General features: G+C 39.1%; 1 protein-coding gene across 4 annotated transcripts in view; it reads left to right on the forward strand.

Moving 5' to 3' along the window:
- The window catches only part of STXBP6 (syntaxin binding protein 6), a 119,017-nt gene that overhangs the window by 12,009 nt on the left and 79,258 nt on the right, over nucleotides 1-27,750 (forward strand). For 3 of the 4 annotated variants that reach the window (XR_011324760.1, XM_069784071.1, XM_069784067.1), the window contains exon 2: nucleotides 25,629-25,814. Coding sequence is in view for 2 of the 4 variants with exons in the window: in XM_069784071.1 (XP_069640172.1) it covers nucleotides 25,661-25,814 (154 nt within the window). In the remaining 2 variants the exon portion in view is untranslated. Of the gene's footprint in view, nucleotides 1-25,628; nucleotides 25,815-27,750 lie in introns of those variants that run through there. The other variant, XM_069784068.1, reaches the window with a different exon arrangement.

Below are 27,750 nucleotides of genomic sequence, written 5' to 3' on the forward strand. Positions count from 1 at the left end.
GCGTTTTTCCTTGTTCTAAAAAGTCTGAGCACTTTACTGGTAATATCTCCATCATACTTCTGAATTTTCCCTTGAGCTGCTTTAAAATTATTTTTTAAGGGTTAACTTCAGTATATATAATTTGTAAATTAATTAGACATTTATCTGTATCTGAGACCTCTGCTTTTTAAGAGATGAACTTGTATCTTTGCATATCCATAATGTGCATTTTTTTGTTTGATATTAGTTTGGAAAGTGGGACTTAAATCAAATATGAATTGTCTTAACTTCAGATATCTGTAAAAATCTGCTCTTATGTAGAATATGAAGATGAATAAAACCAATGGTCTGTTTGCAGAGCTTCATTTTATTACCACTATACAGAAGACCTTAGAATGGAAGCAATCTGAGCAGTATTATGTTTTGGATTGATAATATGAATCCTGATAAACGATTTATTGATTAGTCTGCTGTATTGATAGAATACATACTTTTTGTGTGTGTCTTTGGACTGAATGGACAGCTGAGGAAAAAAAAGCATTTCTTGGAAGACTTTTGGAAGGTTTATTAGCAGTAGATCCTTGCTTGATTCCAGATGGAAATGTTTCAGTTCTCTTTGGGGTTCCTAGGAAATTGTTCTTTCCTACAGTAAGCAAATAGTCTCTCTCAAGTATATAAATGATGTTAGAATTGTCAAGCTGAGTGAGCAACTAAAAATAATGAGTTGCAAAGAATTCAAAGTATGCATCTGGCTATTAGGGCTATACCCACACTTTTCTGATATCATCCTTATTTGAAAAACTTCTCTTGCTTTCTTCGCTTGCTGTGCAGATGGCCATACAAAAGATTGCTCTTTGAAGAAAGAATGAAACGTCACTAGGCATAGTAGCTAAAAGCACAGAATGCACTTAACTCTGTCCTTCTCAATCTCAAAATCTCTCTCTCATGTGGATTTAGAAGCAGCTCTCATAGCGATGTATCTTTTGACAAATTGTTATCCTTGTAAAAATGAAATGAAAGCCTTTTAAGAAGTTATGAGAACAGGATTTGTAACATGCTGTGTGCCTACAGTCATGGCTCTTGCATTATAGATGCTGATTTTTCCAGGGTTGCTTGTCTCTTCTTGCAATACTTCTTGTATGAAATTTTCTTTGAGAGACGGAAGGTTCTCAAATAGTAATAGACCCTGTAGCCCTTAAGACATGTATACTTTGCAAATGAAACGCTTGTTTCTTTCTTCAGGCAAATGGAGTAACATGGGGTTTCTGGATTTTTTTTGAAGGAAAAAAAAATTCTAAGCTTTTTTTTCTCCCAAAATGCTCTGGGGAGAATTAACTTTGAAAATTTAGTTGACTCCTGTTTTTCTTCTTTGAAACCTTTCTAACATATAAACAGGAATAATAAAGATTTTTAAGTACTGCAATCCTGATAGAATCCCACTTTTTAAAAAGCATTCGGTGCTATTGGAATCTTGATGAAAACATCTGAACTTGTGGAAAGCTAGGTTCGGCTACTGTAGTGGAGAATGACCAGAAGAAGGCATATGTAGATATGTGCATGTACCCACTGTCATCAGACCCTTTTAAGGATGATGTTTAGTGGTTCTCTTTTTTGAAACTTCTTTGCCTATCTGTATGTGTTGTGATTCATTGGTGGCCTCGTTCTACCTGTTATGCTGGATATAGTCTGTTTATATTTTGGCTCAGCATCACGCCTTAAATACATACTGTACACCTGCATTGCACATAAACATCCTATTAAAAGAAAAAAAAAAAAATCAATATCTCTCATATCTGCCCAGGCTTGAATTCAAACCTTTGAGTTTATGGGATTTTTTTGCTGTGGCTTGGGAATCAGTTGTGAAATTGTAGTGAGGAATGTGGGTCCTGCCTTGACCTGAGGTGTTGATGAAGATGGAAGAATTCTGTAAGCTAGGTGGTTTGTTTTAAAGACTAAAACTTGCCATATTCAAATCGCAGAAAGTTAGTGTTGTGGTGGAACGTAATGACCGATGCTTAGCAGAGTAGGGATGAAAACGTTATTTGCAAAGCAAATGCGTGGAAAATCAAATGGATCTACCTTATTATCTTCGTGGGGTATGGATAATTTTTTGTTTGTTTGGATTTCTTTGCTTTTTTTTTTTTATACTGTGTAATATGTTAGTGATAACATCTATGATGAAATGCATGGCTAAATCCTTCTTGCATAATGGGAGAGCTACTGGAAGAGCTGTTAAATATGAAGAATTATCTGTAAGGCTTTAACTACCTGTCCTGAAGATCTCTCTCAGGGATTTATCCGGTTATTGAACATAATGAGCACAGAACATCATTAACTTTAAAGATACTTATGTATAGAACAGGATCCTGGCTCTCCATTGAATGTATGACAGTTAGGGATTTTCTTCCTCTTGGAGGAAGAAATTTCTCCTTTCTTGTGGTCTGTCCTGTCCTTGTTGCACACTTGTCTTCATATGAAAATTAATAGGACTTCCCTTCCTTTCCTTCTTTCCTCCTCAATTTTCCTTCTCCTTATCCTGGCATCATGTACTTGGATTGCCTTTCTTTTGTTTTATCTCCTGTTCCCTCCCTTCACCAAATTTCCCTTGGGTACAAGTGGTTAAAAAGACTGTAGTTGCAGCAGGATGCCCCCTCAGGTTACAGCATGATTAGTGTGAAAGTTTAATATTAAAAGGAGCAGACTTTAAAGAAAGAAAAAAGTCTTAAGCTACCAGCAAAAATGTACAAAACTTTGATGTTTGACAAGGTGTAGAATGGCATGCACATTGCAGTGAAGAGTACTGATGACAAAAGAATATTAATAACAGTACTCTGAATAAGATTTTAACAATTCTAGGACAAGATTCTAGTCGATGAAAATCTGTTTAAAAATATTTTCATTTTGACTTCAGCGTACATTCTCACAGCTCTCTGCGCTTCCCACTGTATTGTAACAGGGCTGAAAAACCCCGAGTTAAACCATTTTTCTTTCCTTTCACAAATAAACAGAGGAAAGAATTGTGTTTCTGGTGAAGACAGCTCTAGAGCTGTGTATGAGGAAATACTAGATCTGAATTGTTCTTATTGCAGTTGTGAGAAGGCATCAGAGCAGTAAAAAATTCTATTGTGTAGCAGCAAAGACAACTAAAGGACGGTAAACATTTGGGTTTGATCTTGAATCCGATTTACATAGTTTATTTAACAAGGCTACCTGCTTTTAGAGTAGAAGAGCAGGAACTTGTGGCAATTATAAGGTGAGTAGTAATTTGAGTTTCCATGTATGCCTTCCTCAGGTGTTTGGGCTTACTGGGTGTCAAGTACCTTGAAGCAGTTAACGTACTTGCAAAAGCTAGAAGGAATACTGCATATGTTTGAATGCTCAGCAAACATTTTTCCTTTATTTTAGGCAAGCTCACAGGTATCAGAGTAAACTTATAAGGCACCAAATGTGCTGGTATGTTGAAAGCACGTCTACTCAGTGTGAACACAGCTGTACAAGCTGGCTTCTTCGCTACTGGGAAATTAGATCCTGAGAAGGGTGACTCCTCCTAACAGAAGGTGGAGAAAACCTGGTGGTGTTTGAAGGACTTAGTCCTTTCTCTCTGCATGTGAAACATAGCTAGCATTGTCTTTGCAGTGCAAGGGAAGAGAGAGTTGGGCAACCTTCCTGTGAGAGCTTCAGAGTCCATGCTGACTGAGTTTTAGAACATTGTATGGAAAAATTCTGTAATCTGCTAGCAGAGTACTGGTATAGCCAGGAAGTATGGCTGAAGTCTACTCTTAATCTGTTTGGGGTGTCGACAAATATAAGAATGAAAAAAAAAAAAAAAAAAAAAATTACATGGACTTGAAGAGAAGATGAAATTCATCTGATGTCATCATCATTGAGGGCAGCAGTATTAGCCAGAACAGCCTGTTGATTTCAAGTAAACTGTGCATTGATTTAAAAGCCCCTAAAGAGGTAGAACCACATAAGTTTGTTTATGAAACTCGGGTAATTTGAAGAGATTGTGGGTGTTTGTTTCACATGAGGCCTTTGTTCTCCCTTTCACCTACCCGCTCTCTGTTCATATTTTGAAGCTATACCAGGATTGTACCACCAACTTCAATTACGTGATTGCAGTATTGTAGGTTTCCCCCTGCCCCCTCTCCTTCAATAACGGTAAGGAAAATAAGGTAATTACTGTTCTCTTTGAAAGTGTATTGTTGAGTAGTAGCAATGACGGCATTTTATTAAAACTGTAGAACTGTCCTAGATTGCGCTCTCATCAAAACACCGTTCTTCAAACAAAATGGACTTGTTTTATGAATTATTCAAAAATGCAGTCTACTAATATGTTTGAATTGGAAGAAATAGACTCAAATATATGCTTAGTTTAATCATTTTTTTTGGAACTAAAGTTATGTAAGAAGTGGCAGTTGGTCACTTCTCTGTTACCTCTTCTCCTTCAGGGAGCACACCCAAAACACCAATAAAGGCAGACTTGCGTGGATCAGAGTGAGTAATGTTCCAAGGTTATGGCATTCAGATTCAATATGCTTTGCTCCTAAATCCTTTTCTTCTATACCACCTGCATAGTGCTGCCCCCACACTTAAAAAAGTTACATACTGAAGATCCATAAATTGGGGAATCTGATAAATGATTTAACCTCCTATATCAGCTAAGATCATTATCTCTTCTGTTCAGGTTGTGGAATGAAATTTGGAGATTTGAATTGCTCAGGGTATTCCTCAAAAGTATATCGAAACAGTAAGCACGGGGCAGGAGTTACCACTCAACTGAGTTGGAGTAGAGGTGGTAAATAGAATGCAGTACTGTGGTGAAAAAAGCAGTATTTTCCTTTGTGTCTGGATTATCATCATAATGTTAAAAGATAAAGGATGTTGGTGTGGATTTAGCATGGAGGCAAACTTTTTTCTTAAACTGCATAATAAAAAGTTGCAGTAACTTCTAAGAGACAGTTCCTGGCAGGCACTAGGATTATGACTATATTGATAAAGTTAGTTGCATGATTTTTTTTTTTCCTTTTGAGTTGGAGGTGGTGGTTCCTCTCATAGAAGATTTCTGAGATCTTCTGTTAATGTGTGTAACAGTGAGATTGCCAGGAAATGGTTCTCTAAAAATGCAATCTCTTAAGGCAACCGAATGCTTCATTGCAAGCAGGTTTTTTTAATCTGCAAGTCAGTAGGCATCAATCCTGTTCAGTGATTTGAGCTCCTGATTGTTTAACTTCTTTTAAAAGAAGAACATTCATATAATCCTGAAGTTTGTGTAATGCCAGTGCTGGTTGCCTAATGCAGATTATTTCTATGAGCTACTCTAAATTCTAGACTTCATTGGTAGTGCAGATACTTTACATTGTCTTCTGGAAACAGAAAGGATCCTCTTTTCTGCATTATTTTCCATATCCTAGTTTCAGAGTAAGTGAAGAAGGTCCATTTGCCTACCGTTTTCCACCAGTGGCCATAGCAATGTTCCTAGATGTTTCTGATTTCACAAAACAAGTTTATGAAGGTAATCAAAGAAAGGCCATTTTGAAATAGAGCAGGAGGAGAAAGGGAATCTTCCTCTATGGATACCGGCACTATGCCAAAGTGAGAACAGCTTGGAAGTCTGGCCTTTGCATATGGGTTTTCTTTTTTTCCCTTTTTTTTTTTTTGTTTTTTGTTTAATGGCATGGGTATATCAGAGACAAACCATGTAATCCCTCTGTCATCATATGTGGAAATGCTGTCAGAAGAAAAATGGGAAGAGGGAAGATGATGTGGGACAGCAGAAAGATCTTAATTATGAACATGAACTTCCAAATCTAGTGTTTTCTTTTAGTATGTTTTCAGTTTGCATCTGTTTATTTGCTTGGAACAGAATTACCACTACTTACTTTAACCTTTCCATTTTTCTTTTTTTTTTTTTTTTTTTTTGAGCACTTTGGTTGTATTATTAAACCACTTGATAACCTAAAATGTTACTGTTTGTCAGTGAAGTCCATAACACCTTTTCGTTCTTTGGCTTAAAGGAAGAGATGTGCTCTCTGCTCATAGATGGCCTTTTTGGTTTGTGTGGTTTTGCTAGAAGGTGGTAACTGGCACCTTGCTTTTTCATAAAATTTAAGGGTGCTTTTTAATGAATTTCCTTTGCTGTTTTTCAAGGTAACTAATTCACATATTCAGTAACTCATAAGAAACTGAAAGGAAGTTACATGGACTATTACATGGCTGTTTCTCTTTCAGCAATGCTTAGTAAGCATGTTTCATCATTCCAGAAATTCTGTTCAGTCTAAGCCTAATTTTGGAAAGGAAGGAAGACTGGCTGTTTCTATCTGGAACTTGCTTGTGACAGGACAGAAACTTTGTAACTGAAGGAATACATGTAATTTGTGTTTGAAGAAATTAATAACCATAAGGAAAAATTTGATCAGTTGGAGTCTTAGTTTTTTTATTTGATTTCAACTGTTACTAGAGAGTGACCAGATTCATTAAATGTTTCACCTAACCTCTCTTTGAGTATGCCCTAACCACGTGTATTGGGTTTGTGTGGCAAGGTTTTGGTAGCGGGGGGGGTTACAGGGGTGGCTTCTGTGAGAAGCTGCTGGAAGCTTCCCCTGTGTCTGACAGAGCCAATACCAGCCGGCTCTAAGATGGACCCACCGCCGGCCAAGGCCGAGCCCATCAGCAATAGTGGTAGCGCCTCTGTGATAACATATTTAAGAAGGAAAAAAAGTTGCTGGGGCAGACAGAAATGGCAGCTGGAGAGAGGAGTGAGAACATATAAGAGAAACAACCCTGCAGACCCCCAGGATGGTGAAGAAGGAGGGGGAGGAGGTGCTCCAGGCACCGGAGCAGAGATTCCCCTGCAGCCCGTGGTGAAGACCATGGTGAGGCAGGCTGTCCTCCTGCAGCCCAGGGAGGTCCCTGGTGGAGCAGATATCCACCTGCAGGCCGGGGAGGACCCCACGCTGGAGCAGGTGGATGCTGCCGAAGATGGCTGTGACTCCATGGGAAGCCCACGCTGGAGCAGGCTCCTGGCAGGATCTGCGGATCTGTGGAGAGAGGAGCCCATGCTGGAGCAGGTTTTCTGGCAGGACTTGTGACCCCGTGGGGGACCCACGCTGGAGCAGTGTGCTCCTGAAGGACTGCACGCCATGGAAGGGACCCATGTTGGAGCAGTTCGTGAAGAACTGCAGCCCGTGGGAAGGACCCACGTTGGAGCAGTTCGTGGAGGACTGTCTCCCGTGGGTGGGACCCCACGCTGGAGCAGGGAAAGAGTGTGATGAGTCCTGCCCCTGAGGAGGATGAAGTGGCAGAAATAACATGTGATGAACTGACTGTAAACCCCATTCCCCATCCCTCTCTGCCGCTCGGGGGGTAGGTAGAGAATCTGGGAGTGAAGCTGTGCCTGGGAAGAAGGGAGGGGTGGAGGAAAGGTGTTCTGAGATTTGGGTTTATTTCTCATTACCCTACTCTGGTTGATTTGTAATAAATTGAGTTAATTTTTCCCAAGTTGAGTCTGTTTTGCCTGTGATGGTAATTGATGAGTGATCTCTCCTGTCCTTATCTCAACCCATGAGCCCTTTGTTATATTTTCTCTCCCCTGTCCAGCTGAGGAGGGAGGAATGATAGAACAGCTTTGGGCACCTGGCATCCAGCCAGGGTCAACCCACCACACCATGTCTCTGGTCTCCTCCTTTTGGATGCTTGATGGCTGTCATTGTGGATTTTTCGTTAAGTGAAAATAACAACTTCAGTAGAAATAACAGTTTTCAAATCCACTTCTAAATAGACACTTATGAATAGCAACTTTGTCCAGCTGCTCATAGATTGCATTAATCCCCTTGCACTGCTTGTAATGGGTTTGTGGGATATCTTTAGCAGCTGGAAAGAAGTCTGTCTTAACAACGCTTGTCAGCATCACCTTTTATAGTTCCTACAGCATATCATCTACTGCTTGCTGCTGAAGTGCTGAGCTACTCTAGCTTGGATGCATGTGACTTATGAGTCTTGCATACATTTATCCTATGCATAAGCACTGCAATTACCTCATGCTTATGTGTCACAAGCATGGGCATGAACCTGCTGTGTAATACAGAATGCTCATGTAATGGAGGAATGCTTGGTGGAGCGATGTAATTTAAGTGTGGTGCAAACAGGACGAGTGTTTGTCAAGCATGAGCTGTATGTTCTGAAACTAGTACAAATAAATGGTCATCTTTTGGATGGACAGATGTCTAGCGCTTTGATCTGTCAAATGCTAGATGACAAGAGTATCAATTACTAAACAGAAAGCTGTTAAATCTTTTTGTTTTTAAATTTGGGTTTAGAAGATTGAGCTGTATGTTCTAATGCTGTTAAGACTAATTTACATCAACACAGGGACAATAGTTTCTGGTTTTAAAAGTCAGATTACTAGTTTTATTACTACTTTTAAAGATACTTATGCACTTTGGCAATGTTTGTGGGTTTGAACTATTCTGCAGAAGCAGCTGAGGCTTGAGTGGTATAAATGACATTAGTAGTGAGTAGGATTAAAGGATATTAAAACAAGCCAAGGAATGACTTGTTCCCTTTGTTTTCTTTTTTTTATTATTTTTAATATCTCATATGCATGAAGTGACGAGTTTCCTCTTGTTTAGACAGATTTAGGAATGACATTTCCTGGTTTCATCTCCTGGGGGAAAAATACCTCTAGAAGGAGGCTACCTTGGGGTGGCATTAAAAACTGCTTAGAGAAATAGCAGTTGTAAATGTGTGGTGGAGCTGTCCCTTTGAGGGACTGGATCTTTTGAAATGCTTTCCAGATCTATTTTCCGAGTTTCAATATGAATTGAACTTCTTTCAGAACAAAAACTTCCCCACTATCTAGTCCTGTCCCCAGAAATAAGTCGATCCATTATTTCTGGTGGTGTTCTACTATCGGTAATTCTGAACTGGTAGTTTGCCTGGCAGTGGTGGTAGTTTATTTATGTTTTATTGCTGTTTTCCATTTTGTATCTCAAAACGTTGCCTCCTTTGAGAAGAATCAGTTTATCAATAAGTGGGTATAGCAGTGCTTGTGTACAATGGGCAGTTATTCTCATTTCATACATCCACTGAACAAAAGTGGAGAAAACCTGTGGGAAATAATGAAACCTTTGAAATTCACCAAGGGTTATTATGAAATATGACCTCAAAATTTCTTGTAATTATACCAGGAGAAGTTGCAGTCTCTTACTTAATATATAGTCAGCATTTTGAGAGGTAGAATTAATTAAACTATTAAGGTTTGTGGCCAATGTCTTATCGATAGTTACACATACTAGTGATCTGTGAAATGGTTTTAACTCTCTGAACAATTGCACAAATTGCTCAAAAATCTGATTTAAAATGTTGATTTTGCTGTTTTGCTTATACAATAACAATACTAGCTCTTTGAGCTTTTTTTTTTTCTTTCTGTACAGGCATGCTTATAGGTTCAAAGATTTATTTCTTCTTTAATTTCTTCAAATTTACAGACTAGAGTCTCCCTGACATTCAGAAGGTTGCCTGTTGCTGATCCGTATGGAGAGGGAACCATATTGAACTGTGGAGCAAGACCATTTTGTGCATAATTCTCCTTTCTGGCCTGTTGCATTTGTCTTCTCACTAGAACAGGATTATACCCCCAGGATGTTGATAAATATTGATAAGGATCAGTTGCAGTCTGAGCAGTTACTTCTATTATGCATGAACTATTGTGTTTGAATAAGAAGGAATTTTTATTGACACGGGTATGATGTGTTGGGCTCTCTAATTATCGTACTGTTGTTAAAGTGGTTATCCCTTCGTCTTGACTTAGGGTGGAAGAACTGGCAAGGCTTGGCAGGTCCTTTGCCTCCTATCTCATTTGGATTCTTGCCAATGTCACCGAACCAATTTTTTAATGTGTGCTTATTAGACTACAATTTTTCGTATCGTTTTTCTTTTCCACTAAAGCTCAGCTCAGAGTTTGTCAGAAGGACTAAGTATGTTCTTGCGATGCTGGTGAGTGTTTTGAAGAACATCATTAGTCACTTCAGCTCTGTGTGTTTAGGCTTGCCTACAGGAGGCATGGTGACTAAGGGAGATGGTGTAGCCTTTCTAGGTCAAAGTCAAATTGGGCTGCTTCTGTCATTCTGCAGAAGTTTTGCAGCCCTCCCTCTGAAGATCTTCATCTGCAGTTCTGAAGCCCTCGCTGCCCTTGCTAACCACAAATAAGCACAAAGTTTTTGATTCAGTGGTATAGCTTTCAGATGTGTGCTGTCTTCCTTCCCACTGCTGAGCTCCTGTGCTGGGCAGTCTCTTGCATGATTACCTTTTCTTTGAAAAAGAAAAACAGTTCAGGCTGGCTAGTGCTGCTGAATTGGAGATAACTGCTGTGTGCAAGCAATGCTTAGGTGTTTCTAACTGTTTCCTTCTTGTGCTTCTCTGCTCTCACAGGTTGGCTATCCTTTACTGGTAGCTTCCACGGTAGTCTCTCTCATGGTCTGCAGTCCATTACTTAAAACCTTCTGAAAGCAAGTAAAAATCAATTTTGTTTGCTCGATTCCTTTGTTTTTCCCTTTCCCTGTCACAATGAGATTTGGACTAACTGTGTGATAGCAAAAAGCTTGAGTCAGTCCGGGCTTTGGATCCTGCTTGCTGCTTAAACACATTTACTCAAGCTCTTTGTTCCTTGCGCAGACAGTTGCTGATGGTTTTCAGTCGCTCTTTTGTTTCTCACCTTGGTTAAACCTGCCCAGGCACCCTGTGGGTTAGTGGCTCCCAGTGGCCAGGGCACCAGGAGTGGCAGGGGCACTCTGGGGCTTGCAGCCGGTGGGGGGGGGTAGCCCCAGCCCGAGGCATTGGGCACCTCCCTGGGGATGAGGACAAGCTGAGGCCAGGCCAGGACATCAGCCCGCGGGCAGGTGAGGGGGCAGGATCAGGCCCGTAGAGGGGAACTGTAGTCAGACAGGGCTGTAGGGACGGGCCAAGGCCAGGCTAGGGTATGGGCCCGTGGGTGGGCCTGGCTCGGTGAAGCCCGTGGCTGGGCAGGGCGGTGGGGAGCTGGAGGGCGGCCCTGCTGGGTGTCACTGGGGCAGGGGCTGACGGCCCCGGGGGCTGGCGTGGCGGCCTGGGCTGTGGGCAGGGAGGGGGGAGCCCTGGGGGGGCTGTTAAGGCCTGTCAGGGTCCTGACAAAACCTATACAAGGTCTTCGCTGTAAAATTAAAATACCTAATAGAGCAGTTTAAAATGCCTATTTAAATACGAGGCGTTTTTTTTTTTAAAGAAAAAACATAGCGGAAGCACTGGTGGTGGTCAGATGAGTAGAAGGCTGGACTGAGGATATTTGCTAGCACAGAAAGATCATGAACATACTGGCAATCATTTTTGACATAGTAAAACTTGACTTTTAAAAAATTTAACTAGCTATTTCTTTGACATGCTTCTGGTAAATTTCTTTTCTATAACAGTAAGAGGTGCTGTACAATTTTAATATTTGTACTCTTGTACCCCTGCTGATGCTTTCAATGTACTATTTTCTTTTTTGGTCAGATTGAATGTCATGGAGATAACAGCTTGTCATCGCTTGTTTGCAGATATCTTCTTGGAGAATTGTAGCCTACATTTAAACCTTGGCTGAGAAAAGAGGATTACTTCCACTATTCCCTTCTCCATCTATGTCTTTTCTTTCTCCTTTATGCTAAATAACAATTAGTACGTGAAGAACTTTGTTCATGTAATTGATGTGCCAAAGATCGTATGGTTTACAGCAGCAACAAAAAGTCTGAAAGTTTTTGCACGCTATTTTTATTTTGTGGCATAAGACAACCTGGTTTTTGCTCTTGGCCATACATAAATAAATGAAGTTAGTAGTGCTATATATTTACCTTATTATGGCTGCTATGTAAATCAAATGGGTTTTGTGAGAGTATTTTCTCTGATATACCACAACCACCTGTTCCATTTGGGAGAAACTTGCTTGCTGATTTACATTATTTAAGGTAGAAGGTAGACAAAAAGTGAGATAATTCTAATATTGCTGTTCTAATATTGCTCTGAAACTAGATTAATCTCAGACTTATTGGGAAGAATGCAATGGGAATGTGGCAAAATCACTTCTTTAAACCCAGCAGTTTTCTGGCTATCAGGCAGTGACCAACTGATGGACGTGTTGTGTATTGAACTTAGTATGATATAACTGACCTGTAGCTGTTATGTTCTATACTTTTGTATCTTTGTCAGATAACTGACAATGCCCTTAATAGACCTGAATTTAACAGTTGCATGTTGATTGCTTTGCTGCAAAAGTAGAAAATCAAGGATGGTAGAGAGGTGGTAATATAGTGGTTTTTGGGGTTTGTATTTCTCATATCAAAATACGCATACAGTTTTATTAAGGAACTAGTTACATGCAGCGTACAGTGGTACTAAACTCTTACATCATCAGCTCAAGGTAATCTGTTTCTCAGAGTTATTACTCTTAGTTTGGGCTATCTCTGTAGCTCAGATGAGTAAAGGCATACATTTGTTGGTTAATTGCCATAGGGTTTTTCCAGGTTGTTAACATTTCAGCTGCATGGATGCATGTCTCTTCTTGCATTTGGTTTGAAAGCTGTGAGAAAGATCTTTCTTCTGCAGTATTGAACAGTATCTAGGTCATTGAATGAAGACCAGAGAGCCCCTTAAAACACAAGTGAAATGTAATATATTTGAGCATAAATAAAATAATTTGAAGTGAGGGGTTTATGACTGTGTATTTGGAGCTGGTTTCCAGTTCCATGCATTTCACTAAGGTATGGATACTTAGCTTCCATTAATGCTTTGAAGTGCCAGGTTTTCATCACTGGGATGCAAATTAGATACACCTTAGAGTAGTGTTAGAAAAGAAACCGGATAGGAAGGAGGAAGTACTGTCTTAGAAAACAACGAGCCACGTGCAAAGGAGGATAGCAAAGGAGGATATGGTTATAACAGGGTGGGGGAGGAGAACGCAAGTGTGCATCATAAGTAAATTTATCTCTATTGAACTGGTTGATACTGGGATTCTGTGCATTTTAGGGGTAGACGAAAATAAATGTTTTATTTACTAGGGGAAGTCGCAAACATCATGTAATGGTTACTTCTCTTAAGTTAGTGTAACTCCACTAATTTTATTCAAGTATGCAGTGAGAAAGACTTTTAAAAACTTAGTTAACAAAGCTGTCTGAATGAAATCACTCTACTGTTTTAACCTTTGATGTCAAACTGAACAGTGCTGAAAGTTATTTCTTTCATTATCTGTTAATAAACTGTACTTTGGCCTTAGTTTAATTTTATGTCACAAGAAACAAATAATAATAGTTTTTGCTGCATAAGATCTATGGAATTAAATTTTAAAGCCAGAAACCTGAATATTTAAAAGTTACACATTTTTACAGATCATAACTGGGAAATTAAATTTTTATTGGGAAGACAGTGTTTTCTTTTTCCTAAATAAGCTGTTCAAGCATTGGCAGCATCCACTGCTATTTCAGTGTTAACACAATAGTATTTACAAAAGAGTAAGGCAGGAGCATGACTATCATGCTTTATCTTCTGCATACAAAGTGAAGCTTGATATTTTTAAGAGTGAGACATGCTGAAGGAATTAATTCATCATAAACAAAACATCTGTCTCCCCAGCAATTTTTTGCTGGGTTTGGAATGAGTCATGGGTTTGGGAACTGTGCTGGTCTCAGCGCAATGAGATCACCAGAAGACTTAAGGATTTTCACTGTGTTTTCCAAAAAGAAAAACTATATTGTGAAGTCAGTAAAACTTACCTTCTTTTTACGCTTGCACATGGCCATCTGCTTTTGAGCCTTTATGATACTAAGAACTCTTTTCCGGGAGAGCAGTTTCCTTTTCTTCCCCATTAAATGGATTGAAGGGACTTGAGAAAAAATTTCTGTACTAGTAAAAGTAAGAATCTGAATGCAGTGAGAGGGAATGAAGAGTATGGCAAGAGTGGTGACGAACAGCATGCTGTTGCCAGTTCAGTTTTGGCCTAAATTTGTATATGGGTGAATACCATCATTGAGGGAAAAACTTTGAGTGACTGGCAAAAAGTAGTACAGAAATGTTTCAAAGAAAATCAGATTTTAAACACAAACTACTTGAAAAGCTGTATTCTGGCACTAGTAGATGGAAAACGGTTGAAAAATGAAGCTGTTCTCTTCTGCACTTGATTTTTCTGAGGGTTTATTTGTGAAATATTAGTTTATTTATCTAGTTGAGTTATGGGGGTTTTTTACAAGAAGAAATCAACTTGACTCTTTCAATACATCAGTCCATTCTTTCTAATTTTTGTAGGAGATATACTGGGTTTTGAAATACTGTCTAGCAAGGATCTTGTACAACTGTATTATCCGGATTTGGTGCTGTAGTTTATAAGGTGAGAACAGCAACTATTTTGTTGGCAGAAATGTACACAGTTGGGTTAACATAATCACCTCATGCTTGAGCTTTCCTTTCTGACACTTTCTAAAATCTCTAGATTTGATTTATATGGGAACTGATCCAATCTCAGTGCCTTAAAAGAATCTAGTTTGTTTTATACCTCAGCTCCTGGATCCCATGAGCTTCCTGAGATCTTTTGTTACCATGGTGGTCAGTGGCCCTGTCTCTGGGTCTTTTGCGTGTGTTCCTGCAGTCAGATTCTCTATCTGGCAGTCTCATTAAGCAGTGGGATTCTGTACTGCAGTTATTAGTCATAGGCCCTCCCATGATCTTACTTCCTCTTTAGGGTCTGATTTTCTGTGGGAGTTTTAATTTTCAAAGTTTCTTTTATTTACATTAATATGTCTTAGAGACAGCTGCACATAAATTGAGGAAGGAGGCTTATCCTAAGACTCTTAAAGCATGAACAAATTACTTTTGTACTTGGCAAGACCATTAGGGCACAAGAGTCTATCACCGAACTGCTTCCCATGTCTTTGAGTCAACCCCTTGTCTGGCCAGCCCCTGGCATAGCTGTAGTCCAGGTTGGTAAAACCCAAACCTGGATTTCACCGCACCCTAGCCAGGCTCCATAATATGACCTTGTGAAGCACCTTCAGTGCTTCTGCGTGGAGGCTTGGCTTCCACTAGCACCCACATTTCTGCAGTGAAAGAAACAAGCAGTTCAGCTCCTGAAGCAATAGCTTGGTTTTATTTAGACACTGCAGGATTAAAAAATAAAATAATTCTTAGGCTCTGAAAGGCATTTTATGATTTCAGTTCAGTGTTGGAGAAGGAACAGCTTTTCTCCAGGTATCCTTTCAGTTATCAGAAATCTAGGCAGGGACGGTGCTGCTACCTTCCACAACCCCATTTCATATCCATTGCCAGAGAAGAATGAAGTGTCTGTCCTTCCTGGCTGGGCTGGGATCTTTTGCAACTTGTGTGTTTTGCTCAAGTCCTTAGGAGGAGCCTTCTTCTCCTGGCTCTGAGTGTACCTGATTGCACTCGGATAGGAGAGTTGTACCTCTTCGCATTGTCTCAGCCTAGGGGTCAGGTAGAAGGAGAAGAAAAAAATGACTTTTATATTCTTATACTTGGATGGAAAGCAATTGTGATTGTTCACGCTAATAAGGCAAAATCAGGTTCCTGTGAGGTGTCTTGCCAGAATAGCTGCTGAGACTAGTGTGTTCTAGTTATGTAGGATATACTGCAGTAATAGCATTGTATAATATTTTTGTATATTCCTATATGCAGCAGGTTCTGATTTAGTGCAGAAATTGCACTGCAATCTAACAGAGCCTAACTTCCAACCTGCCTTTTTGCTATGTCTCTGTTTTTAAACCAACAAATAATAGAGTCAGCGTACCAAGAAATTTGCTTCTATCCTGAGACACGTTTGTTCTTATTGAGGAGAAGGCCCATATGAACTCCTCTGTTTTACCAGTTTTTATTCAGTTTGGTTCTTTGTTGTTAAGTTTTGATTTTGAAAAATTTTATCTAGATTGGCTCCATGCCATGTCTTCAGTCAGCCAATTTCACTCAGTATTTGGTGAAAGCTCCTGACATTTCAGGTTCTGTCTTTAAACCGCAATTTCATCATCCTTGTAAACTAATACTGCTGGTGCCTAAGGCAGCCCTAATCTTACCCCTGCTCTTCCTTCCCATGTGCTGACACACAGCTGCGTAGTGAGCAGAGTCAGGGAGTTGATCTGAGTAAAACCAAAACTAATCACTATTTTTCTTCTTTTAAACTGGATTAAACCTGGATTAATTCTCCTGTCTAGTTCAGTGTGCTACCACATAAGCACTGTGCTGCCATAAAGAAGAAAAGTGCACAGCGAAATCAATCATTTCTGCCAACACAAATGCATGAGGTAGACATAAATGAAATGTGAAACAACACAAACTGCTGAAAGAAACTGTCCATGCTCTGAACTGCAGTCCTTCAAACCAGTTTCCCTTTCCCTGGGGAATGTCAGCTGCTCCTTCTCACCAAGATTCTTTAACTTCTTTTTTTGAAATGATTTTTCTTTGCTAAAATATTGGACAAACAATGGAACAAATGGAAAGAGAGCTCAAACCCCAAAACACCACCAACTTAAATTGATTTGTTTCTGTGATAAAGTATTAGGCCATATGAATAAGTTGGAACTGACAAATGTATCTCAGTGATGCCTTTGATACTGTCTCATGTGACATTAGTCATGAGTGAACTAAGGAAATCAAGTTTACATGGAAGTAGCGCAAGATGTAGGAACACAAAAATGATTGTAGAAGTGTATTCAAAGGATTTGGCATCTTTCTGGTTCTAACTGGAGGAGTGAAGGGAGGCTGTGTTGGGTCTCAAACAATTTTAAGTGGCTAAAGTGATGGCACACAGTACGTACATTCTGACTTTTGGTGGGTGTCAGTCTAGAGGCCTGCAAGTGTTGAGAGACAGGATTGGAATTTAAAATGATCTTACAGTGTTGGAGAAATGGCCTGAAAGTAGTAAGTACAAAAATCCCCTGTTAAGTGGGAATAATTAGTTACTCAGATGTCAGATGTCTTTTTTTCAGAAAAATATTGAAGAACATGGTAGATGTTGAACTGAAGCTCTTATCTTTTGCTGACCAGTTGGAAAAGAACCATGTATGGCAGTAGCTGTATAAGCAGGAGTGTTCACTGTAAGGTTTATAAAGTATCAGAGAATCATAGAATATCCTGAGTTGGAAGGGACCTATAAGGATCATTGAGTCCAACTCCCTGCTCCCCACAGGACTACCTAAGACTAAACCATATGACTAAGAGCGTTGTCCAGATGCTTCTTGAACTCTGACAGGCTTGGTGCCATGACCACTTCCCTGGTGAGTCTGTTCCAGTAAGTGACCAAGTAGTTCTTCCAGTTGACTCTGGTGCCATAAATGAAGCTGTGAGTCCAGATTTGAGGATTGCATTTCAAAAAAGATGTAGGGCAGCGGGAAAGAGTCTAGAGAGGTGAGGTGTCTGCAACAAGAAATCTGTGAGGAATGACAGAAGAAACTATAATAGTTCAACCTGCAAATGAAAGTCTAAGGGTGGATGTAATAACTGGTCTTATAATCTAAACATATCTGAAAGGTTATAAGAATTAAGTTGACTTCTTAAGACTATGATTTTTCAACGTTGCTATGCGGGTGTAGTAGTTCTTACTGCTATGAATGACCCAGTGTCCTGAAGTAATAAATACAACTTTCCAGAAATGCAAATGAGTTCTCTCTGGGGCTTTGTTATAACATCTGGCAGTTCCTAAGTTTCTTTGTGAATCTCTTTGTGAGATTCAAAATGTTCCTGTCTCAGATTACTCCAGCGGCAGTCTGCCCAAGCACTTCTGGGTTGCCTTTTGGTAAGCAGTTTCATTGTTTGGATGGTGCTGCTTAATGTGGCATTGTCTGTCCTTATTTTCAAATTCATATGTTCTCAAACAATAACAACTTTCAGATTTTGGGACTCTTCTAACGAGAACCTCTCTGAGTGGGTCCCTAGCTGTTGCTCTCCACTCAGAGAGGCCCTGACAAGGCTGTACCACCTTCTACTGAGATGCCTTTGCCTCCCTGAGGCCTCTCCCAGAAGCACCCCCAGCTGTGCATATGGGGTGCAGGGGAAAGCATATTTAGGGAACACAGCTGCTCTTGGCTGTTAAGAAAATGCTTAGAGAATGAATGTTCACAATGTCCACTGATTCTTGCATTATTATTTTATTAACTGCTTAGGAGTATAGTCTTGATCCAAAATGCTAAGAGAACATGAGCAGCAATTCATTTTAATTTGCTGCAGTTCTTGAATGCGTGATTGTTGCATGCCTGTTTAGTGTGTTAACTGTGTGCAGCCGTTGATACACAGAATTGCAGTACAGAAATGTTTTGTGTCTTATATTTGAGTTGGATTTTTCCAGCTTGCAGTACTGTAGGTTCACTTCAGAATTAGCATCCTCTTGTGAGCAAAGTTTAGCTGGGACTCACCATACTGTTTATTAGGACATTAGCTGCTAGATCTGGAATTGCTGTTTTCTTGTCAGAACAAGAAAAAATTGTTTTACCTAGAATATACAGTAACCCATCTATCAGTGTGCCATCTTTGCCACCTCCTACTTAATTTTCTGTACCTCTCGGGGAGAGTTTGGGGACACAGAGTCTCAAAAGAACCAAGTGATGTTGCATCTTCTGCTTTTGCTACCAGCTGGCTTGAGGAAGTAAGGGTAATGGTTACCATGATGCTGTATGTATGTGTCTCACTCTCTCAGTAGTATAGGCCTTTACTAGCGCAGAGTGCAGGAATGAAAACAGCTGCTGTCTTCCACATGACAGTGGGACTGGTTCTCATTTACCCACTTACGGGATTTCTGTGATGTCCCTGATAATCTGTCATTGTAAGTAGATGTTTGGGGTTTTTTGGGGTGGTAGAGGAGATAAACAAAACTTCTAGGTGAACTTTGTTCATTTTTTAAAAGGGTTGTGTTATGGTCTGCCAGATTGAGGTACTGGATGATAAAAACTCAAAGGTACCTTTCTGTTCTGCATCCCTTTTTTATTGCTTCTTTATAAATACATATTCCATTCAGAGCTCTTGATGCATTTGATCTGTTTAGATCCATAGGTCCATATAACTTGCACAGAACTCAAATCACCTTCCTTTGGGATGAAAGGCTGTAGGAATTGCTCAGGGCCTCAGACTGCCTGCCTCAGGTGAAGAAACATGTCAAACATCAGTATTCAGGCACTTACTGCTTCTGTCCGACTTCAACATATTACTGCTGGGCACTTTGCCTTTCTCCTTTATTTTTTTTCTTTTGAATAAAAACATCACATGTTCTCAGGCCACAGAGTATGATACCCAGTATATTCTTTGCCATTCCTTTTCCTTATTCTGGGAGTTTTTGAGATTCATAGATCATTCAAACCAGACTGCTTTAAGGGATCAGTAAACAATTCTGAACACTATGAAATCCTTGTAGCCAAACAATAGCTTAGTTAAAAACAAACTTAAGGCGGCTTGTATTTCTAATTTACAGTACATTCTGCCAAACGTTGGTCTTGGATTAGGTGGGCTACAATATAAAGCCTTGTAGGCTCCACTTAAAAGAATGAAAAAAGTCACTTCACCGCAAGAAAGACTCAAGGTTTAGATTTAGGAGCCACTGCTCTCCAAAGTATGCTTATGTCCAGCTCAGCTTTATTGGGCAGACAGTTTACTTTGTAGTTATATATGTAAGCAAAAACACATTTCTTGTTTCTATTTTAAATTGCCACAAATACAGTTACAATTTAATAGTTTTCATATTTTAGAATTAATGTTTTATTCAAATGAACCAGTCATCACTGAAATCTTATTTGAAAAAATGAATTGGAAATGTGACTGTCTACAGATAACTCTGGAGAGTGATTTTTTTTTTTTTTTTTTTTTTTTTCCCCAGTAAATACTTTTAAAAGTTGTGAACTCATGTTAGTAGGATGTAGTAGAATTTTTCTGGCCTATGCAGTGGCTGCTGCTATTGTCCTAAGTTAAATAAAAATCTATCAAGCAAAGTTAGATTTGGAAATAGAAGGATGACAGAAGATACTCTGATCTTCTTGTTATGTTCAAGCCTTTTAAAGATTTTTACCTCGACTGTTTTAGAGTAAGGTTGATCTACTGGCTTAATTCTTGTTTGCAGAGCTAATTAAACTTGGTGTTATTCCTTTAGGATAGAGTTAAGCTGAATAAATCTATTGCAAATGAACTTTAGAAATTTTATGTTCTCCTATTTGGTTTTTTTTAAGGATTTATGAATTATTTGCCTTAGTTTAGCAATGATTTTGTGCTTCTCCAAAGTCGTGCTAGCTATTTGAGATGACAACACAATTTTTATGAACAGTAAAGATCAAATATGTAGTCTCAACACTTCCAGCAAGTAAATACCAGACAATGATCACAATAGCAGAAGCTGGGCTTTTAATAATGGTATCTTGCAATGATTTCCTAAAGTAGATGTTCTCTGTCAGGGTGGTGGCTTCATTAAAAGCAGATTTGAGTGCTTGCTAGAGCTACCAGTGCAGCTCAACAATAGTTGGTTGCTCAGATGATTTCACGCTGCAGGCAGCATTTCAGTGGTCAGCCTGTCCTGTGAGCCCATCCCTGTTTGTGATTAAACTAAAGATCCTTGAAAACTGCAAGACTTAACATACTGAACATTTTTTCTTTTTTTTGGGAAACATCACTTGCTCTTCCTTCTCTTGCATCTTAGTTCATTTCTCCTAGCTAATTTACTACTATTTAAATTCTGCATGCTGAGGATTAGTTTCTCCAGTTCTTTCTGTATAACAATACCTCAACAAAGATACTGTAAATCTCCTTTTTCCCACTTAACTTGCATAGTCCTATAAAACATCTGGATGTAAAAATAAGTTAGCTGCTTGCTTGCTGTCTGTCTGCCTGAGAACAGTCTGAGATTCTGGCTGACCAGAAAATGGTCAAAGTTTTTTTGTTACTGAACGTGTGGGATCTGTGAAGGTATCGGCTTAAGTATCTTGGTTTTATTTAATTTTTTTTTTAGAAATTACCTTTAATTGCTGTCACCTCACACACTTATAGATGGTCAGCAGTTCCCTAGGAGGAGTTTTTAGTGATGGAAATATCATGGAGAAGAATTGCAGTAGAGAAAGATTTGAGGAGATGCAAATGGGGAAGTGTATTGCAGCCACTAAATCAAATCCACATGGGAATCTTCCCTCTCAGGCGTTTCTGTTGGGCGCTGGGGGCACAGTGTAAATGCTGACATCCTCTTCCATAATGCTGTAATGGCTGGAGTGAAAAACCGCGGGAGGAAAATGGAATTTTCTTTGTTCAGCCAAAAGTGTCATTATAATAATTTGAGCAGAATTAAATATGTGGAACAAAAAGTGTGTGAGGCAGGAAATGCAGGCTGTCTTTAAAGACTCTTAGGTTTATTGAGACGTTTTAATCCCTCTTGCCTCAGAGGGGTAAATGTTGGGAACAGTAATGCACTGTCTCGGAGTGCTCGGAGTTCCTCCAATAAAAGTTTCTTCTTTAAGGCATTTTGTATTCGAGCATGGGGGAAACGGTTTGCATTCTGGTGTGTGAGTCCACATGGGCCATGAATGGAAACTGCTGATGGTTTGAATTCATCTGGGAACGTGTGCCAAGAACAAACATTACTGTGTGAAGAAATCTGCATGTACTACATGAAGTTGTGCATGTACAGCCAGCATCTTTTTTTTGGTGTTTTTTTATGAGGTGTTTTTGTTGGAGAATGGGAAAATGGACTTATTCATGTTCCTTGAGCAAGTCTTCCATTTTTATTTTTTTTTTTTAGTAAAGCTAACAAAAAGATTACATTATGTCTGCTTTTAAAAAAGAGGAACACTGGAATGTTTTACTTGAGCACAGGTCTTTTGCATAGATCCACCAGTAAATATGGAGAAGGTTGCTTATTTAAATCCAGCTGGTGATTTTTTTGACCTATGAAAAACAACTTCATCCAAACTATACTGACAGCTCAATCTTAAAAGCCTGTTTGCACACAGGCACAGTTAGTTGTTTTCTTTTTTAAATAAGTAGGCTTTTGTGGTTCGTGCTAGTGTCAGTTTCCACATTAGATTCAGCAGGCATGTCAAGTATACTGCATTAGATTAATTGCTTAATTCTGGCATCTGAGGCTGTTGTAAACCCAAGTATTGGGAATAGAAGGATCACAGCTTCCCAGGCAGTGAGCACATGCTTTAGTTGGAGGTTCCAGTTACAACATTTGGTATCTACTGCATCTGTCTACAGCTCCTGCTGGATGAATATAAAAGCAGCTCAATCATAAAGCAAATAACAGCATGCAGCAATAAACTGCAATATTTGATTGTTCTATGTCATGTCTTCCGTGTCTCTACTGAAACGGCAGATTTAATACGTCTTGGGATACCGTTTTGAGCTGGACTTTAAATAAAGTTGGATTTGTATGATGATTGTGCATAAAAGTACTTGCATTAAGAGATAGAGATGTGTATATACATCGAGAGGTATGTTAATCACATCTCCTAGGTTTTGCATTTATTTTGGGTTATTGCGTATGTGGCAGTCATTCTAGTTTCGTGCTGTAAGTGGCAGCGCACATATGAAGCAAAATGATTTGGGAAATCTATGAAACAGGATTTGGATAGCATCTCTTGTTTGTTTGGCTTGCCCTCTTGTTCAGCAGTCTTATCAAATGCAACTATATACAGTGAGACCTATTGCTTGTAATATCCTTAAAGTAAATCTTGAAGTACTATATGAAAGTTTTGAAGCTATAAACCAGTAACATTTTCTGCTACAATCAACTGTAGGTAAGGAAAACTTACATCCTCTCTTAATCCAGGAAGCTTTTACATCACTGAGTATATCTTAGAAATCACACTTTATTTTGCCATGTGTGAACCTCAAGAAAACATCTGAGAACATCTATTCAACGACTCAGTTGCAGAATTAACAGCATCAGATCATTGCAAGCTGGAGAACACTTTTTCAGTTGGATGTAACTTGAGTATATTTTTACATGACAGCATTTGTGTGTGTTTTCCCAATAAGCTATTTATTGAAAATTCTTTAAGCATGCAAAGGTCTGAGACTGAAGTTGTTTTTGCAAAGATTATCAGTCTCTATCTCAGTCAGAAGGAGATCTGTGTGATTAAACCCATAGTCATTGACGATGGCCTTGAATTAAAAAAAAAAAAAACAAAACAAACCCCAAAACAACCAACCAACCAAAAAACCAAACCAAAAACTAGTTATAATGTGCCAACAGCTTACATGCTGGTATAAGATATGCTGCAAATATTTTCATAACATAGAAGAGGAGAAAATTGTGGTATAATGAATGTGAAAACAACCTTTTCTAAGTAAGTAGCAGGTAAATTTATTGTTTTGATTCTGTTTTTGTGTTGATATATTTGTTGTTAAAAGATAGGTAACTTACATGGTAGGAGTTATGTAATCATATCTTTTCAGGAGCTGTGTGTTCTTCCTTTGAAATTGGACTGGATTTTTCTTTTGATGGGGTCCTTTTTTTAAATGCAATTGATTTTTGGAAAGGTGCGTGTAAAATGTCTTAATGCTAAAACTCTTGCATACCTCTTTATTGGTTAACTGAAGTATACTGTTACAGATTATTTTGGCAGCGGATTCTGTTTTTATTTCAAAATAGGTAGGTGGTGAATTTGATTTGGCCTAAGTTGTGCTTGCTCATGCCTCCATGTATGCAGCTCTTTATTTTTTGCCGTTTTCCTGCCCTTTTCCCTCTCCTCGCTCTCTGTCTCTCTCCAAGATCAGGAAATATCATAAATAAGTGCCAACAAAATGTTGAAACTGCAAGTGTTAAGACAATTCCTTTACTGATAGTACTCACACTAAATAATGGATCCATGACTCTTTTGGCTTCATAATCCAATTTGACTGGAATTTATCTATGTTTTCTAATAGTTAAATTGTGGCAGATATCAAGTGATCCCACAGACAGAATTTCTGGCTTCAGTAGCTGAGACCTGAAGATGATCTTATACTAAGAAAGCTAGGAGTTCAAAAAAGATCTGTGGGCTTGAAAGTCTAAATAATACAGAGATGTGGAATTTAATCTATGTCTATTGGAGCATCATTGTATTTGAACAATGAAAAGGGTCATTCAGCAGTCTCTACCAGTGGGACCTATGTACAGATTTCAGTGCAGAACTAATTGGAGTTATAATTGTGGTGGTGTCTACATAAAGAGCCTGTTAATGTCCCCTCTGTAACTGAGTTGTCCCTCCTTCAGTTAGGTTCCTCTGTAAGCTGTGGCCGGACGGACCTTTCCTTTGCAGGACATGCCTGAATAAGCAGCTTCCCTCCATCTCCCTCCCTGTTCTCTACAATTTTTTTTTTTCTCTCCAAATGTCTCTCCTAAGTTGACTGTGCTGTTTTCTTATGACATGCATTGAGGAACTGACCTCAGTCAAAATTATTTAGCAGAAAAGAGGTGTGGTTTTGTCTGCATTAACCCCAATGGTTTCTCCGACACTGTTTTCTGTGCAATTGCCTAGTTGCTAATTACTGAGGGGATGAGGTGCTAAAGCTGCAAAAGGTGCAGGAGCTGCTTCATCAAGTACTGTCACCAAGAGCGGTGCTCCTGAAGGAGCAGTCTTACCGAGTCTGAAGCTTTCTGTATTTTCTGTGAACACAACTTGTTGTCTGCCAGCACAACCACAGTGTTCCTTCCCTGTGCCCTTGCAATGCTTTCCCTCTCTATGTGGATGTCCTGGTTTCAGCTGGGATGGAGTTAATTTTCTTTCTAGTAGTTGGTATAGTGCTATGTTTTGGGTTCAGTATGCGAAGAATGTTGATAACACTGATTTTTTTTCAGCTGTTGCTAAGTAGTGTTTAGTCTAAAGTCAAGGATTTTTCAGCTTCGCATGCCCAGCCAGCAAGAAGGCTGGAGGGACACAAGAAGTTGGGAGGGGACACAGCCAGGGCAGCTGACCCAAAGTGGCCAAAGGGGTATTCCATACCATGTGATGTCATGCCCAGTATATAAACTGGGGGGAGTTGGCCTGGGGGGATGGCTGCTCGGGAACTAACTGGGCATCAGTTGGCGGTGGCCAATTGCATTGTGTGTCACTTGTTTTGTATATTCCAATTCTTTTACTATTGTCATTTTATTATTGTTGTTATTATCATTATTAATTTCTTCCTTTCTGTTCTGTTAAACTGTTCTTATCTGAACCCATGAGTTTTACTTTTTTTCCCGATTCTCTCCCCCATCCCACTGGGTGGGGGGGAAATGAGTGAGCAGCTGCATGGTGCTTAGTTGCTGGCTGGGGTTAAACCACGACAGTGGGACAGATGAGTTTCCCTCCAGTTACCAGAGAGGGAATTAATGAAGCTTTTATGCAGCATGAAGTTACGAGGTGTCTATCTGAGAAGATTTTGCATCATCCTGAAGTGCTAGTGTGGACAGCTTCTGCCCAAAATAAGTTGAGCTAGTTTAAGAGAATTGAAGAAGCGTGGAAAACAACTTCTGTGAAGACTCTTAGAGACTTTGAAAATTCTGCCTCTAAGTGTGTGAAATTATCTTCTAAATTCTTTATATCACTAAAACCTTTATTTGAAGGTCAGAGCTGGTAAAGCCCATGTGAATTAACTGGACTTTCATGTAACTTAGGGGTTTCTAATTTTTTTTTTTCATTTATGATTTTATTTTTTAGAGAGCGGCAGTCTGCTATATCTGTGATCTACAATGAATGCAAAATCTGCAATCAGCAAAGAAATTTTTGCCCCACATGATGAAAGGATGCTGGGAGCTGTCCAAGTGAAAAGAAGAACAAAAAAAAAGATTCCTTTCCTAGCTACTGGGGGTCAGGGTGAATATTTAACATACATCTGCCTGTCAGGTAAGATTGATTTTTGACATCCAGTTACCTGTTTAGTTTTATCTTTGATTAACTGATTAGCTGTTATCCATACCCATAAGGAGCTGGGTGAGTCGAATATTAATAATGAACCAGAGAATTATGGCGCTTGTATCTTTAATCTAAGGAACCACATGCTTAAGGCTATTAATATTTATACCATATAATAAATGGAACAGGTGGTTTCATTGTTTAAAAAAAAAAAGGTGTTCGCTCACAGCATAGCTGCAGAGTATGAACAAATAGAATATTTGATAACAGTCTTTGCTTATTGAGGTTAAGATTTTTCTTGGAGGGATGAACTTAACATTGTATTTCATTTTAATGCCCTGAAATTTTTTGTTTGAAGCAAATATGTTTGCCGCCTCTTTTCATATTTGCCTGTATATGTTACCGGCTCGTTGGGAACTTAGGCAACTTTCAGCCAGAATATTTTCAGTTCATTGAATGGAACAGTGGTGCTATGTGTCAATCACCTGACTTTTAAAAAGGATGAAGATGGAAATACTTGGATTGAAGCAGAAAAGGATGTATAAAGACACATTATGTGAGAGGTCATGGGGAACAGGGAGAAATTATCTGTGTGTTGATAATGTGTTCAGATGAAATTAATTTGAGTTTCTCCAAGGTTAAACCAACACTCATAAGAGTCTAGATTTCAGGAACAGGGTAGGTACTTGGTGTACGATAGTTGGCTTTATTTTTTTACCCTTTCTAATAAAATTAAAGGTCCAGTTAATGTTTTTAAGTGTATAAATGAAACCCATTGATTGGGTACTTGTGGTTAACTATGGTATTGTAGGTTTTTTGGCTGGCTTTTTTATGCTTTGAATACTTTCTGTTATTGTAGTGAAATTTACCTTAATTTAAGATTACGTCTCAAGGCAGTTGGAAAGCAGTTTGTGATCTTGATTTGCCTGTGGTTTATACCTGTTTTCAGACTTAGAGTGGAATTCAGTTGCCTGGAGGTAGGCATTCAGTGCAGTTTTAGGTTTGCAGCCCATCCTTCAGGTAGCTCTCTAGAAAGGCAGAAATCCTTTGTTGTTTCTATGCCTGCCAACTGAGTGTGTGTGAATATCTTTGGTATTCTAGGGTAATTTAGTCACTTAGGTTTTTAGGCATATCAGTTGCTCCCTTTGAGCATATGCATCTTACTGGAAGTACAACTAGTGGTCAGAGGAAGAAGTGGTCTGTGAATCTCAGAAGACTGCAATTATATTTGGACTGAATGGAAGATAGTGTTTCATGGACTCTTTTTTTTTTTTCCCCGTTGAAAACTATGTTAACACTTTCAATATATAGGAAGTAAAACCCTGTGACTCTGCTACTGGTATAAGACATTACACACCTGCACACAAAATGTACATTTATTGAATGCTATTGGATGAAGTCTTATATGTATGCATATGTACAAATGCTTATGTTAAAATAGAAGGTGCAGAGTATATGCATACACGTACTGAGGACAGCGAGATAAAACAGAAGACTTCTCATTTCTAGCAATGTTCTGCTTGTCATTTTCCCCATATACAAAGCTGCAAGGAAGGGTTTAAAAATTGATTTACCTAGGCTTTTCCCTAGACTTGTGGTTGGGATACTCTTTTTGGATGTAAGGATTGCAGGTTTCAGTCCTCTCAGGTTGCAGAGGAAACTGAATCTAGGTCTCCCATCTCTTAAAGAAATGTTCAAATCACTAACTTTTTGAAGCAAAGGTCAACTCTTCTTCCTTTGGCAGTCAAATTTTTCAACTGTTAGTCCAATTTCTTTTCTAACTCTCTTACTTTAAAGAACAATCCTGTTCTAGGGCTGTGCAGTCCGTTTTGGAATACCCGGGTGTTTGATACCCATGTTCATGACGAAAGATTAGAGGTGTGATCTGTGCTTACAATTTTCTGTAGGCTAAGTCTATTCAGTAGGT

This window comes from Haliaeetus albicilla, chromosome 5 (genome assembly GCF_947461875.1).
Source record: "Haliaeetus albicilla chromosome 5, bHalAlb1.1, whole genome shotgun sequence".
In the NCBI taxonomy this organism is placed as follows: Eukaryota; Metazoa; Chordata; class Aves; order Accipitriformes; family Accipitridae; genus Haliaeetus; species Haliaeetus albicilla.